Source organism: Bacillus rossius, chromosome 10, assembly GCF_032445375.1.
Source record: "Bacillus rossius redtenbacheri isolate Brsri chromosome 10, Brsri_v3, whole genome shotgun sequence".
NCBI classification, from domain to species: domain Eukaryota; kingdom Metazoa; phylum Arthropoda; class Insecta; order Phasmatodea; family Bacillidae; genus Bacillus; species Bacillus rossius.
This window is the reverse complement of record NC_086337.1, coordinates 7,304,274-7,319,122: the sequence shown is the minus strand read 5'-3', so window position 1 is coordinate 7,319,122 and position 14,849 is coordinate 7,304,274. Positions and strand designations below refer to the sequence as shown.

At 37.3% G+C, this 14,849-nt stretch overlaps 1 protein-coding gene across 1 annotated transcript in view; it reads left to right on the top strand.

Annotated features, from left to right (window-relative positions):
* The window catches only part of LOC134535751 (probable phosphorylase b kinase regulatory subunit alpha), a 582,726-nt gene that overhangs the window by 27,487 nt on the left and 540,390 nt on the right, over positions 1–14,849 (top strand). Inside the window, exon 3 of the mRNA XM_063374982.1 lies at positions 1,875–2,091. Coding sequence (XP_063231052.1) covers positions 1,875–2,091 — 217 coding nt within the window. The remainder of the gene's footprint in view (positions 1–1,874; positions 2,092–14,849) is intronic.

Here is a 14,849-nt window from a genome sequence, read left to right as displayed (position 1 = left end):
TAACGAAAATCTTTCTTCAACTTTAAATAGAAATCAAAATGTGAATGCAAGCCTGAACTAACGCATAAAGAGTGCAGGCCAACAAATGTAGTTAACTCAGCTCTCGACAGATAGCGTGCGTTGCATGCAATCGGAGATATCAGTATCGATATTAGACTATACTGGAAGCAACATAACCAAACATGAATGATGCCAACTAGCGCTGGCTACATTTTTATAAGTGGTACACCACGGCGGCGCAGACGAACAGATAAAGGTTATAACGTTTAGAAATGTCTTTAAAAGATAATTTACACATTGGACAACTTTGTATTTCCGTTAATTCAATAGGTAAGTGGTAATGCCCGTATAAATATTAGATTTATACTTTAAAACACATCGTTTTATACGGAAAAGATACTTACACAAAGCGCTTGGAATCTAATAGCGGGACCAAAAACATCAAGCAATGTTTACGTGAGAGGTTTTTTTATCCTAATTTTGACACTATAAAATATAGGTGTGTCGATTATGCGCGTGCAATAATTATGCGATAAAAGAGGGTAGTTTTAGGAATTAAATGTCAAACATATATGGTGAAGAATTTTCTTTGTGTAGAATAGTTATTTCTTTTCAATAAAAAAAGATTTATTACAAACACCAACTTAGACCAATTATAGTCCTTAATTTCTCTTTAAAAAATTCATTAATGGCATAAAACTGTAATATGTATTTTTTACTCCCTGAAGTAATTTTCGGTATAAGTGATGACCTTACGTGTACCAGTAGTTATGTTGTTGCGAGACAGGCAGAGGTGAGATAATGCCAGAGTCTTGTAACTGACTAACCTGAAAGTACATCATATAAATATGTTCAAAACGGCAATGACAAGCTCCTACCTGCTAGACCTCCAGAGGGAAGGCTGCCCCTAGGCTGCTAGGTCGTTCCAACGCAGAAGGTCCTGTCCTGTCCTGTGCTCTGGTTTCTCTCATCACATCAAGCTTACAAAACTTTAGAAATTCCTTCCAAACAGTTAAACATAAAAGAATTACTACTTTAATTGCTTTGTACAATTTACTTATTTTATTTTTTATTTGTAAATGCATTACATTATTCTTACTCCAATTTACTAAGACTTTGTTTCAGCTAACATTTTGGCAAAGTTGTCAAGTTATGAAATATTCTTTTCTTATATTTCTTTGTGTTACACATTATTTTGAATATGTGTTAAATACTATTTTCAAGGTGTTTGTAGGTACCAAAACTCCAGAAAAAATAAGGAAACTGAAGGACTGGTCTTGAAACTTACGAAAAAGTTCCTAAATAAACAGCAATGGTGCTGGAAGTCGAGAAACTTTAACCTACAGCAGCCTTTTTTTCACATTTGGTTTTTTGATCCTCACTTCAGTTTATAATGACATTTGAAATATAAATTGTTAGATTTTGCCCACCACATAATAATGTGGTAATTAATTATCTCTGAAATGGCATTAGCTTTCAAATTAAATAAAAAGGTTATGTTCCTGCGAATGGTAGAAAACCATGTATGTTATGGTTGATTATGTTTAATTTAGGTTGTATAAATATATTTAAAAAAAAATACCCTTTGATAAAACTTCTAGAAAAAAAGTTTTTTCCCCAAGCTTCTAAGTCCTGATATTGGTTCACCAGGTTTATTTAGATACCCTTATTTTATATATTCATTTATGATAAAAGTTTTACCACCTGCATTTAAGTTGCCTACAGAAACAGTTGAATGACTCGTTTAATATTTGTGGTTATAGATTGTAATTTGTTTGACAAAGCTTCGAGGTGTGTCATCGCAGCAAAGACCGTGGTGAGAGGGGTGTGAGAGAGGCGAGAGGGGTGAGCGTGTCGTGCCCGGGCGTGCGCAGAGCTGCGTGAAGCTGATGCGTGGCCTGCTCATGGCCATGATGCAGCAGAAGCACAAGGTGGAGAGCTTCAAGGTCACGCAGAACCCCCTGGACGCGCTGCACGCCAAGTACAGCTCCCAGACGGGCCAGGCGGTGGTGGGCGACTCTGACTGGGGCCACTTGCAGATAGACGCCATCTCCCTCTACCTGCTGGTGCTGGCGCAGATGACAGCTGCAGGTCGGTCAGCTTACCAGACGTAGCGTGATTCTACTGTGAGTACACTTTGTCGGGCAACGTAAAGTGCTATCGGCATTCCTCTCTGAAAACCTCGGTTTCATTTCAGGCCACTAACATCCGTATTGTAGTGAATACAAATTATTTGTCAACTACTGAATAATGAATGTGTAGAAACTTATCAACACTATAGTTTTGGTAAACTTTTCAAAGATTCTTTGAAGACTGCACCGGTCCATGAGTATGTTGAATTCCCTATGCAGTAGTGTATGCACAGGATTTATTCAGCAGTTACTAGAAACGAAGCCATGTGAGTGTATTTCCGTGTCTTTTGTACAAGACTTATCAGCTGAAACTACCTTAGCTTGTGAAATGTCATTAGCAGATGATGTTAAAATCCAGCAGAATTTTAATAATGTTAAATATATAATTAAAATATTTAGATTTGAAAATTTGACTAATGCTATATGCTCTTCCTTTTTTAAATTTTTTTTTATTGATATTATATCCAACTACATATTTCATTGATAGTCATTTTAATCAGTTGAGCCAACTCCATTTCTGTTTTGTAACGTTTTTGCAGATTTCTTATAATTAACTGTCACAATTTAGGGTGTCTCACGCTTGTTTCTTGTTTGGAAAATTTCACTATTGATGTTTCCTCTGAATGTATGCATATTTTGGAATGGAGGTAATTTAACAAGTGCTCTGTTTCTCCATATATATATGTACACACACACACACATTTATTTATTTAATTTTGTTGCATGACAACCAACAGTCTAGGGTCTTAGTGCAAACAAAAGACGAATGTAGTAATTGCAAGCGCAGGGGCACTGCCAACCAGCCGGCACCACGTAGGCACCGCCGCGATTGGGCAACTAGCGCAAGCAGCCTAGGACATGCATTGCAGGGACTATAACAGACACACACAATCACAAAAACAACAAACATAAAATGACAAACAGACAAGCATGTTTAAAATAAAATTTAAAAATAAGTATCCTCGAATAATAACATAACAGAAAAATATAAAGATAATTTAGCATGATATCATTAACTCAAGGGTAAAAATAACTAAGTAAAATATTTTAACTATCGAAATTCATGTCAAATTTGTTAAGAGTTAAAAATTAATTTGTAAATAATATCATTGGTTTTTGGACTGTACACAAAGCTGATAATAAGCGATTTTTGAATTGGGGCACTCTAAGGCCCCTATCTATTATCTATATAATATATATTATCTAAAATATATTTCAATTTATTTTTTATTTATAACATTGATGAACAAAAAATGAGGTGAAGTAAGTTGTGTGATCTGAAAGGGAAGTTAAAGTAGATTGAATTTCTTTTAATTATTTGTTTGATAATTGTTAGTTATGTACATAGTTATATTATTATTTATCAAATATAGATCACTGATGCCCTTCATTTTGCCCCTCTTCCCCCTTCTCCCTATCACTATCTAACAGTGCTAAAGAGTGCTATTTATTTATGCCTGTGTTTCCCTTCCCGTCTACCATGAGAGATAGAAGACTGCAGGCTATTTCCTTGTCATGAATGAAATGTTTCAGTAGAAAGCGTAGGAAAACAGTGACACAGTGGGACACAGTTGCGCCACAAAAGCCTGCCGAGACAGACGTAATGATTGTGTACGGTGCCAGCTCACAACTTGGAGAGGTGGAGGGAGAACCATGCACACTCCTTCTCACTGCGGAGCGCCAGAGCCGAGCGGCGGACAGCCACGTCACTGACCGGTGCCGGCCGGGCAGCCACACTCACTGCTCAGATACTATCACAGGCTAGTCAAACACAACAGTGCAGTGTTCATTTATTTTTTTACCCAAAATGGAAATTTTCGCATATGGGTCACATTACATTTTATTAAAAAAAAAAAAAAAAATCCGCATAAAATCTTCATACTCTGGTAAATACGGCATATCTCAATTTTGTTTGTGTATAAGGTCTTATGAAGTTTTGTTTATAGATTTACTGTTTGAAACATAAGTAAAATTGCTAAACAGACAAAAGAGTTCTGAGAGACGTGGAAGGAGAACGACACATTTCTTTAAGTCTTCTTATAATTTAACAAATTTTAATCCTGTCAAAAGAGAAGCAATAATAAATGAAGATTGTATATTGATGCTTAGAATATGCATACATTACCCCAAGTTTCATAATAGGGGTACTGGAAGACTCAGATTGATTTTAATAACAATTATAATTTTGTGATGTATTATTTTTGGTCCATATAACACAGAAGAATACAGGACACCTTGTGACATTATAAAATATGAAATTTTATTTAACAAAAATTTAGCATAATCTGATATTTATGGGTTACAGTTTTACTATGTGGAGTGTTTGTGCATGAAATGCACACTTGATTATGTTTGGGAAAATGTATTCATGATGACAATACGTATAAGTGCTGTTCATTCTGACAAGTTAGTTTGCACATATATATTGACTGCTTCTGTGTGTGTTTGGGAGGATTTTATTTACTACACCTATGTACACCTATCTCTCACTTAGCATGATTGTGTTTCTAAAAATGTTCATGCTATCCAAAATCATGTAATCTGAAGCACTGGTCTCAGGCCCAATTTAGGGGAGGGCAACCGGGACGAAAGCCCTGGGGCCTCCACAAACGGACTCACACAAAAAGGACTATGTATGGTAAAGACCGATCTCTGGAACTATTTTACAATCAAATTCTCGCAGATCAAAATTTCAGAGCTACATTTCCAAACCTTTAAATTGCATTGAGAATGTATTTGGTTTTGATGGTTTCAAATTGCACTGGAGAGCGCTCATTTTCAAAAATGAAAATTATAAAAAATAGGCTCCGAACCACGATGGGACAAAACCGTTTATCGAAGCTTTTCTCCTGAGCATTGAAAGCGATTTACTCTGTGAATTGGATTTCAGCGAAATCATCAACGATTTTTCGACGAAAAAAGCTCGGAAGGTTCTGTTCATTAACACTAAAATTTAATTTCATATAATTCTTGTCTCCGATTATATTTATGTATGTTTTTTAAATACTAAGAGACTCTACTTGATTTCACAATAAATTATTTATTGGAAAACTCGACTGAAAAAAATTGTTCATTTTATTTGGAAAATAATTTGGGGCCAGGGGACCTCCGCTCCTCTGTTGCCCCGAGGCCTCCAGACCTCTAAATCTGGCCCTGACTGGTCTCCATAAATAGCAAGACTAATTTACCTAATGTGTTCCAAAATGTGTAGGGAAATATTCTTCACGTAGTATAAATGTCGCACCTGTGTTTCCGTACCATGTGCGTCTCTGCCTGAGGACGGGAGCAGATAGCAGTTCCCGAAACGTCGCTTGTTTCTGTTTAGGTAAAACTATTGTATTTGTTTGTTTTTTCGTTTTGTCATGTTTTTTGTCTCGCTTCAACTGTTGTGCTGAATTATTTTGGGTTTCAATATTTTTGTGTTGTCATCATTTGTGGGGATTTTTTCGTTCTCTTAGTACATTTTTCTTTGTTTTTTCTTTGTTTGCTGACCATATTCCTGTTTCGGAATATTTTGTGGTGTTCATATCCTTGTTGACAACAGCAATTGTTTGCTTAATTTTGTGTGTTTTTTGTATCTTTTTTTGAGTATTTTTATTTTTATTTTTATTTATTTATTTTATTTATTAGTTTTTCTTCAACAGAAAAAGTTCTTAGCAATGGCGTATGTCCAAAAACTTACATCAAGTCATGCACTCCCATTGCACAAATCTTTTAAAGATAACATAAATGTGTATAATAACACTCAGTGATAAATATGTCACACCATTTATCTTTAAAAGCCTACCCTCAAATACTTTGTATGACAAATTTGAAACCGTGTAACGGGAGATAGTTATCGCCAGTCGGCTATTTGACTTGCATGGGTGTGACTTTCAACTCACGTCACGTACCTCTCCGAAAACTTTACAACCATCCTTTACTGGCAATAGAAATCATATTACTGTCCGGATATTTACATTAAAATTTTTCAAAAATTAAAGTGCTTATTCGTGTATCACCGCTTGGTTCACATCAATCCTGTCAGGCTTATGATTTTTTTTCATTGCACCATTCATTTAACAACCTTTTCCATGTGAATCATGTGTTCATTTCTGTTCCGGTATCTAATGTAAAATATATTCCCGCTAGTACAACCATAACCAACAGCATCAGACTTCTATAAACGTTTGATAGTCCTTATTTCATTCAATTGTGCGCACAGTTGACTTGCTTAAAACTAAAGTGTGACCAATCTAAGTGTGGCCTGCCGTAATACCTACTTGCAGACATTGTTTGTGTTTGTGCGAGTTCCCTGCCACTGGCTAGACTGAGTTCACGGCCCAGTCTGTAGCCAGGCAACAACGGTACGGCACGGAGGCATACGCGCGGAGGTAAAAAAATTTGGTCCTTTACATTCCATAGCCGCAACAGAACTTGCCATAGCTGATGTTTATACAACAGCCGATAGCATAGTCAGACCTGTGCACGTATCTCTTCCCCCCTTGTATGGCTAACTGTATGCCATGGCACATCTGTTGTTTACAGAAATTGAAACAGACTTTGTGGCATCATACCAGACTTTTTTTTGCCTGCTGAGATTTTGCGTTAAATGAAATTTACAGACGTGTTATTCAAGACTGGGGCAGTAATATTAACATCTCGCTAAATGAATTCTTGCCATTTTGAAGATGTTCTACGTGAGGGAGGGATTGATGTATGATACAGTATAATGTATGTTTCTTTTGCTGAATTCTTTCAGTCAGCATGGTAAAACACTTTTAGAACCTGTTCTTATTGGTATTGTTCTTTCTCGTACAGCATTTGTAATCATACGTGGTGGCATCTGAGTGGGGTTTCTTTGTGAAATGTCTGTGTTCGTGTCTTGGGTCGAGCATCTTAAGGTTATTTAAATGTGCTTTTAATTTTTGGTATATGTCCCTGTATGAGATGTTGTATATGTATTTTTAGGATGACAAAGTCCTTTGGTTTTGTTTTATTTTATTACTTCTGATTTATGGTCATATAGTGATTTTTGTATCATCAGTCAGTGGTTTTCTGGAAACAATATTAAATTTTTATCAAAAGGTATGATGGGCTTATGTCTGTGTGATCATAATAATTTAAAAAAAAATGTGATGTGAAATGTTAATTGCTCGTAGTATAAAAAGTTAAAGGTATTCACATCCATATACTATATATATATAATATTGTTACGAAATGTAAGCAGGGCCGTGGCGCGCAGGTGCAGAGCTGGCTGGCGGCTCCAACGGCCACTGACGTCACGCTGCCGCCGCAACATGAGATGTGCCGTGCGCACCTGAGTCCCAGCTTCCCCTGCCTCCAGCCCACCCCTCCCCGCGCGACGCTGATAGCTTGACATCTGACACCTGACAGCTGGGGGAGTTCTGCGAGCCACCTGGCAGCTGCCGGCGTGTGTCTAGAGATTGCTCGCGTCAGGTCGGCGCGGAATGACGCGGCTGGCCCCAGCCACGCTCGTGAATTATAGAAGTGGCGCCTGTGATACATAAGCCCGGGACGCCGGCCTCCGAGTCCAGTTAAGTTCAGCTGGGAGCTGGGAGTTTTCCCGTGGCGGAGTTTCCGGGGCGATAGTGCCGCGGGTGCGACAGAGTTAGGAGAGAAGTTCCGAGCGAAGCGTTGAGTGGATCCTCGGTGAAGGGTAGTGCGACGGCGGCGGCGGAGTGCGGCGACGGCGGTCCACGAGGGGTGCTGCGGCGAGAGTTGCGCCAGAGGTGAAGCCTAGCGAGGTGTGTAAGAACCGAGTGACTGGGGAAGCAACATTTTTAAGTGTAATTAATTATTAGGATAAACTCCTACACCATTTGATCAATCTGCATGAAACTTGGCACATCAAAATGTTTTTTCAAAGAGAAGTTTTTTATGCTATATTTTTTTTTGTAACATACTACTACAGTAAAACACCGTTTTAACGAACTTCATTAGAGTGAACAATTCATTACGACGAACTATGCCGTTGGTCCCGTCAGACGTCCATATAACATAACGTAAAAAAATTTCACTAGTACGAATTTTCTCGCTCAAATTTTTAAAATATTCTATAAATATTCATTTGAACGAACACTTTTCTGCCCGTCACGGTAAACGACAAACGGATAAAATCGTTGCCATTCTCCCACAAACTGCCATCTTATTTATTTTGATACGCGCCACAGATTACTGCAATGGACTAGTATTGAAATTAATGCACAAAACTGGTGTAGCGACTAAAGCACTGCATTGTGGTGTTCTCTGACATTACTCTTTGTTCTATGCTCACACGACGTGTTTAACTGATACGAAGTTCTACATCATAAAGTATTGCTACACACACATCTCTGGTTGTTTCCTTGTTTATTGTTTGAGAAACGTGGCTATACAATGAAAACAAGCATGATGTGACTGACCTAACATAACCTAACCCTTCAATTTTTTTAATTTAAATTTTTGAGAGAAATCCGAAGTTGCACGAACGTGGTAGAGAACCGAAACTACGTGAGTTGTAGGCTTCCCATACTACGAGTATAACTTATTTTTACATGTGTCAGGTCCATTTGTTTTTGTAGTTTAAAAAACCGTACTACTGAACATGTCTTCTAGGAAACGAAAGGCAATTGATGTGAAACTTGAAATGAAAAGACTGATGTGGCTAAAACGTTCGGTATCTCCAAATCAACATTATCCACAATTCTCACCCAGCGATCCAGTTTGGAAGACAATAAAATGTAAAATTTTTTCCCTAACTTTTAAATTTTATATTTTTGATTAATTACAGCATTTTTGCAAACAGCAAGGTGGGCTTACTGCTTTGGCAAACAACTTACCTACGTCTTTCTGTATTGTACATATACATACTAGTATGTATGTAGTATGTATCTTGATCCCAAAGTATAGCTGTTAGAAAGTAATTGATGCTTGTACCACTCATATTGGTATTAGATTTTCTACTTTGTTTTTTAACAAGATCGAGTTTTGTTAAAAACTCCAAAACAGGCAATCATTGTGATTTCGGTATAAAGAACTTCAATATAACAAACTGCCATAATTTTGGTCCCTTCGTGTTCTTTATAATGAAGCTCTACTGTATATGGTGTTGCAGCGCATCAACTTTTAAACTGTTTAACCGATCACCATGGGTAAACAGAATATCATAGTGTAGATAGATATACAAATAGTAATTGTGTGTTTTTCTCAATGTCCGCTACACTGTCATATAGCGCTATATAGCCCGGGCAATGCCGTGTACTGAAGCTATGAATAACTATTATTAGTTTATTTGTATCACACACAACTTTGGAAGTCTTATATTTCAATTATCTATACAATATCTATCTATTTTGCCATAACTCAAGGAACACATAGCAACAAATAATAACAAATACTGATTGTGACTGTGATTAGTAATTGGTGAGTAAGTTTAATAATAACAACAGATAGTTATTGGGATTTTGATTAATAATTGGTAAACAAGTATAAAATGTAAGTGCTATGTAAATAACTATAATGCTAATTTCTCTTCAGTAATCAAAAACAGAAATGGAATGTCAATTCTAGACTTCGGACGTGGCAAGACGTCTCCCGTGTGTGTGGCGGTCCCGATGGTCCAGGAATCCCACATCGGAGACTGGAAGATACACGACAACCACAATTTTAACTAGATTTCATCTATAGTCCAAGTCTGAATTCTATTTTGATCAGACTTAAGGTAGTCGTCACGGTCCTAGTGTAGTGTATAAAATTATGAAATAATCAAAAAAAATTTCTATTAGCAGGAAGCGAACCCTGACCGGCCGGCTGCTAGACAAGAGCCTTACCAACTAGGCTAGGCTGGCTCGCCTGGCGCGACGGAAAATGTACCAGTCTAAAACGTTCCTATAAAACTTTTACCGCCATTTTTGCGAAAACTAAGGCGCATTGGACAAAACCCTTTTAGCTTAGTACTCTGGGGGCCTCCCTCCACAACATTATAAGACCTATTAATATCTGTTTGTACCATACTTGGTAGTCCCCTTGTAAGACCCTATTTAGGTATTATAGAAGTTCTAGTGCAGCAAGACTCAGGTTATTCTGTAACTATCATAGTCTGTAAAACTATTAAAATTTTAACTTTTAGTTAAAGCAATTACTAAAACTATTTAGGTGGAAACTTTTCCATACTGCAAAGATTGTTTTTCAACTCATGCATAACATATGTGTTAACGGCATTAATTTTATAAATATATATACATCCATATATGTGTGAGTCTACACACACACACACACACACACACACACACACACACACACACACACACACACACACACACACACACACACACACACACACACACACACACACACACACCCACCCCCCTATACGTTCACCAAGACAAATGTGAATTCCTACAAACACTTTTGTCAGATAATTTTACAGCAACATTGGAGTCTCAAAATCAAAGGAAATATTTGTGCACAATGGCACAGCAAAAAATTTGACACAAAATGCAACAGGTCACTTGAAGCTCACATCAGCAACATGTTTGAAACAAGATATTTAGATATAGCCATGAGTGACAATGAATTCATCGCCATGATACTGAGGCATTTACCGATGCGATACCAACTGCAACTTACCGGAAGGAATTTTGAAAGCATCTCTGATTTCCGTGAGCAATTATTAGCGTATGATCATTTGGACAGAGAGAACTGAACTGATGCTAATGTTTGCGAGGAAGGAGAGCGACTACAGACAACAAAACAGCCTCCGTTGTATCAACCTTTGTCACAACGTTGGAATGACAATTAAAACGATGCTAACACACATCGTTCCCCCCATATTAACATAGTAGTATGGTGGTAAAATAAGTCAAACCACAGGCATAAACAGTGGCATTACAATCAAGGTGCCAACAACAGTAAGCTTCGTGAATAACGATATGAGGACTGGAAAACAGCAATACAACAATTATTGGTGCAAACGTTATGACAGAAATTATTATGATAGAAACAAGGGTCAGTCTACTCAACGAAGGGATGAAGTAGTCAGGAAACTTACCAGAACTCTGCCATATTCACTTCGCTGCGACAATGAGAACATCAACACTCGTCGAGATATGATAATAAATGTTACGATCAAAGAAAGAAAGAAGGAAAGAAATTAAACTTGAACCCCTCCGGGGTATTATTATTCCTGAACTTTGGAGATACTGTCAGATATCCTATGACAAGCACAAGCCGCAGTCCCACTCCCTACGGTTCGTCTCGGTTGGGGCGCTCTCCTGTTCGAGAGGCTGCCCCCACCTGGCCCCAGCTTCCCCGCCCAATGTGCGTGCCCCACCTGCCCCAGGATCTTCCAGCACGAAAAGAATATGAAAACTTTTGGAAAAGGAAATTTGTTTAGATGTTTTACTTATGAAACCACTGCTAAATATTAGTTAAGAGTGGTTAAGTAAATTTAGAGAATTTAAAAAATGGAGCGGAGCTATGGAAATCTTGTTTGGAGATCCATTCTGGATGGATTCCAGAAGGGGGTTCATCCGGAATGGAAGACGGCCATTAGCCCGAGCACTCATAGACTAGGTTTCCTTGTCTCTGTGCAAAGGGAGAGGGAACAGGTCACCCCACCTTGTGACACCGTACCAGCCGACAGGGAAGCAGATTGCCAGCATTCCCTCCAGGCTGGACAGGCAGCCGAGAGGCAAGAAGAAACCTACTCTACTTGGCTGTACCCTTCGGGGGAAGAGTGCAGGGGGGAGGGACGGATCACTGCTTTGTGGCAGGCCGGAGGCCCGCACCACCCCCACCCCCTGGAAAGGCCGTCACAGCACCACGGCCCAGTCCCCCTCCAGGTTGCCATGGGGAGCCATGCGGAGGCCACCGTATGGCATTTCTGCCCCTCCTTTTTTTTTCTTTTCAATCCGCCATTGCACAAGGTATAAAAGCCAAAATAAGAGTACATGAAATACATTAAGGCTGATTACATTGATAATTGATACAAAGTTTAAGTTTTTCATTAGTACATGTTAGAGTTTATTTTTTTAGTTTTATAATTTGAGTAAAAGATAAGACACATGAAAGACAGGACGAGACAACAAACCAGTTAATACGTATAACATTGTTATAAAGTATGTTATAACATATAATTGTATATATAATATAGTAACATTATCTCTATTGACTTTCTTGCACTATTATAAAATTATTTTTACATTTTTGTATTATAATTTTGCCAGATGTTTTTGTTTTTTCCAAGAACCTTAAAAAATTTGGTTTATATATTTTTTAAATGGTTAAATAGCAAATGTGATATATATATTTTATTATTTTATTTTTTAACTGTCTAAATCATCATTTAAAGTATTAAAAATTAAATAGCAACCTATTAGGAACCTTTTAATTAGTTGAAAAACGGTCATATATTGCCAATCTATGTACCGTCCATGATTCATTATATTGTTTCATTTGATCTATAAGCGTTTTCCTTTCTACCATAAAGAGGTAACCATAAAATAAAATATGATATGTAGTCCAATCAAATTAGGCAAAAATGAAGCCAAACCCGGACATTAAAAATAACAAACCGGGACTACTGGGAAAATGTCGAGGACACTTTCCGCTGCGTCCATACAAAAATCCCAAAAAATCCGGTTGCGGGTTTTCCGCCATTTTGAAAAATACTGTCGCCATTTGAAATTTTCACATATATTTACTAAAAAAAATCGTAGCAACTAAACGGTTTCACTTTTCGGGATGTTTTTTTTCCTACATACTTCCTATAAATTTATCTTTCCATAAATGTTACTATACACATAATTTCTTTACCTGATGTTTGCGTTTCGTTGTTTAAAGTATTGCCGTTAATCGTCGTTTTTACTTTAAGCTGAAAAACTTAAGAATTTACATTAAAACGGTAGATCGCATTCAAAAACGTTTCAAACAAAAGTTGTAGAGCATAGAAAAACCTATCGAAAACAATTTTAAAATATAACATACGCAAATAATTAGCCTTGTAGAAAGTGTTTCTCTGCGCGGTGGCGTTAGCTTACAAGGGAATTAAATACACAGCATATTTCATCAGAATTTTTATCCTAAATTTGAAACATCAAAGTGTATTTCTTCACGCAATGTTATCCTAAGTCTCGTCAATAAAGTAGTATAAAATTACTATTGTCGAACTCTGCCCTATCTTTTTTTAATAACCAATAATATTCTCGGAAATACATTTTTATGTTATGATATATAAAACTTGTGAACTGATTTTTTTTAAAATTTATTTCAAAATCTATAATTTTTATTTATTTCCACTGTACAACAGAAAGTAAAGTTTTAATGTCAATATAATTTGTCCAGTTCAACCTGTAAAACATATATTTTACTGGTCAGCGTGTTTTCTGTTATTTACATAAATATACTGCAAGTCTTGTTAATGAATAGTAAATACTATTTAGCATTAAAACAAAATGTTAATGAATGCCGTTGACATGTTAATTATGTGTAAATACAAATGGTCACCAAACAATTTTATGAAAGTCACTTTGTACAACATATTGAAATTGTCACAATTGTTTAAAAGTCATTGCATCCTTCAAGACTGACATATTTTGTGGTTTATATAAATGTTTTTGCAGGTGTTTCCTCATTGCTACAGCCATATCCAGAACATTGACCACACATACCAGAACATTCAAGTCCACTTCGTTTGCACAGTTTTTTCCACATGAAATTTTGCAGTTGCACATTACAAGTTTCATGATGTTGTCTGGAGCAGGTTTTTGTAGTGTTGGAACTGGACGGAGCCTATTGTTAAGCATCCAGCCCCATTCTGTGGGCGACAGATCCACGTGTTTCCTCTGCTGCACTTGTAAATAAACGCGTAGGGAATGCTGGCGTGCTGCTGCCGTTGTGGGCGGGAGTTTTGCTAAGTTAAAACTACCACTGACTTGCTGCTTGCCCACAGTCTTAAGGTAAAGGTGATGTCTTGCTGTGTCGAGATCAGATTGTCCCTTAGCGCCATACATTGCTAGAAAAATTTTCTCTCCGGCATCTGCAACTGAATCTTTGGATGATGATGAACTATTAAAGACTTCAATTTGACTTTGAAGCAAATCATTATCAAAAAGCAGTTTGTATGCATTCTTTTTTCCTTTGTTGAAAGGAGCAGAAGTGGTATCGCACCCTGTAAATGCACAAAGGAACAACATGTATTTCTTCATGTTCCCTAAACTGGCTTGCAGCTTCTGAATGCTATATATGCGATCTGGTTTTGTTTTCGTACCAGGTATCAACATATATGTATCAGCTGTTGCATGCATGATCAACAAGACTAGCAGATCAGTATCTTCTCCAAGCACAGATGGACCTGACAATGCTAACTCTGTGGCTTTGGTAACAATAGTCGTATCTGCATCTCCATCTGCTTCGTAAACATTACACCCAGCTTTTTGGAGATGTTTTTTCATAAGTTTGATGAATCCATCTTTGTTGGTCTTGTTTGACAGAAAGTCTTGTTGTGAACACTGCACATGAATATTGTCTTCGACACTTACTTTTACTGAATTTCTATTTTTTTGTCTGCGTAAATGCTCAACATCTTTTGTGCTGGGCCCTGCTTGATATCCGTCGAATACGATGTAACAGTGAACATAATGGTCCGCAACATTTTTAACATACTGCTGACATATCTGCTTGAATGTTGCTGGACGAAGCCAAACAACTTTGTGCAGTAAATGGCCACCATCAATT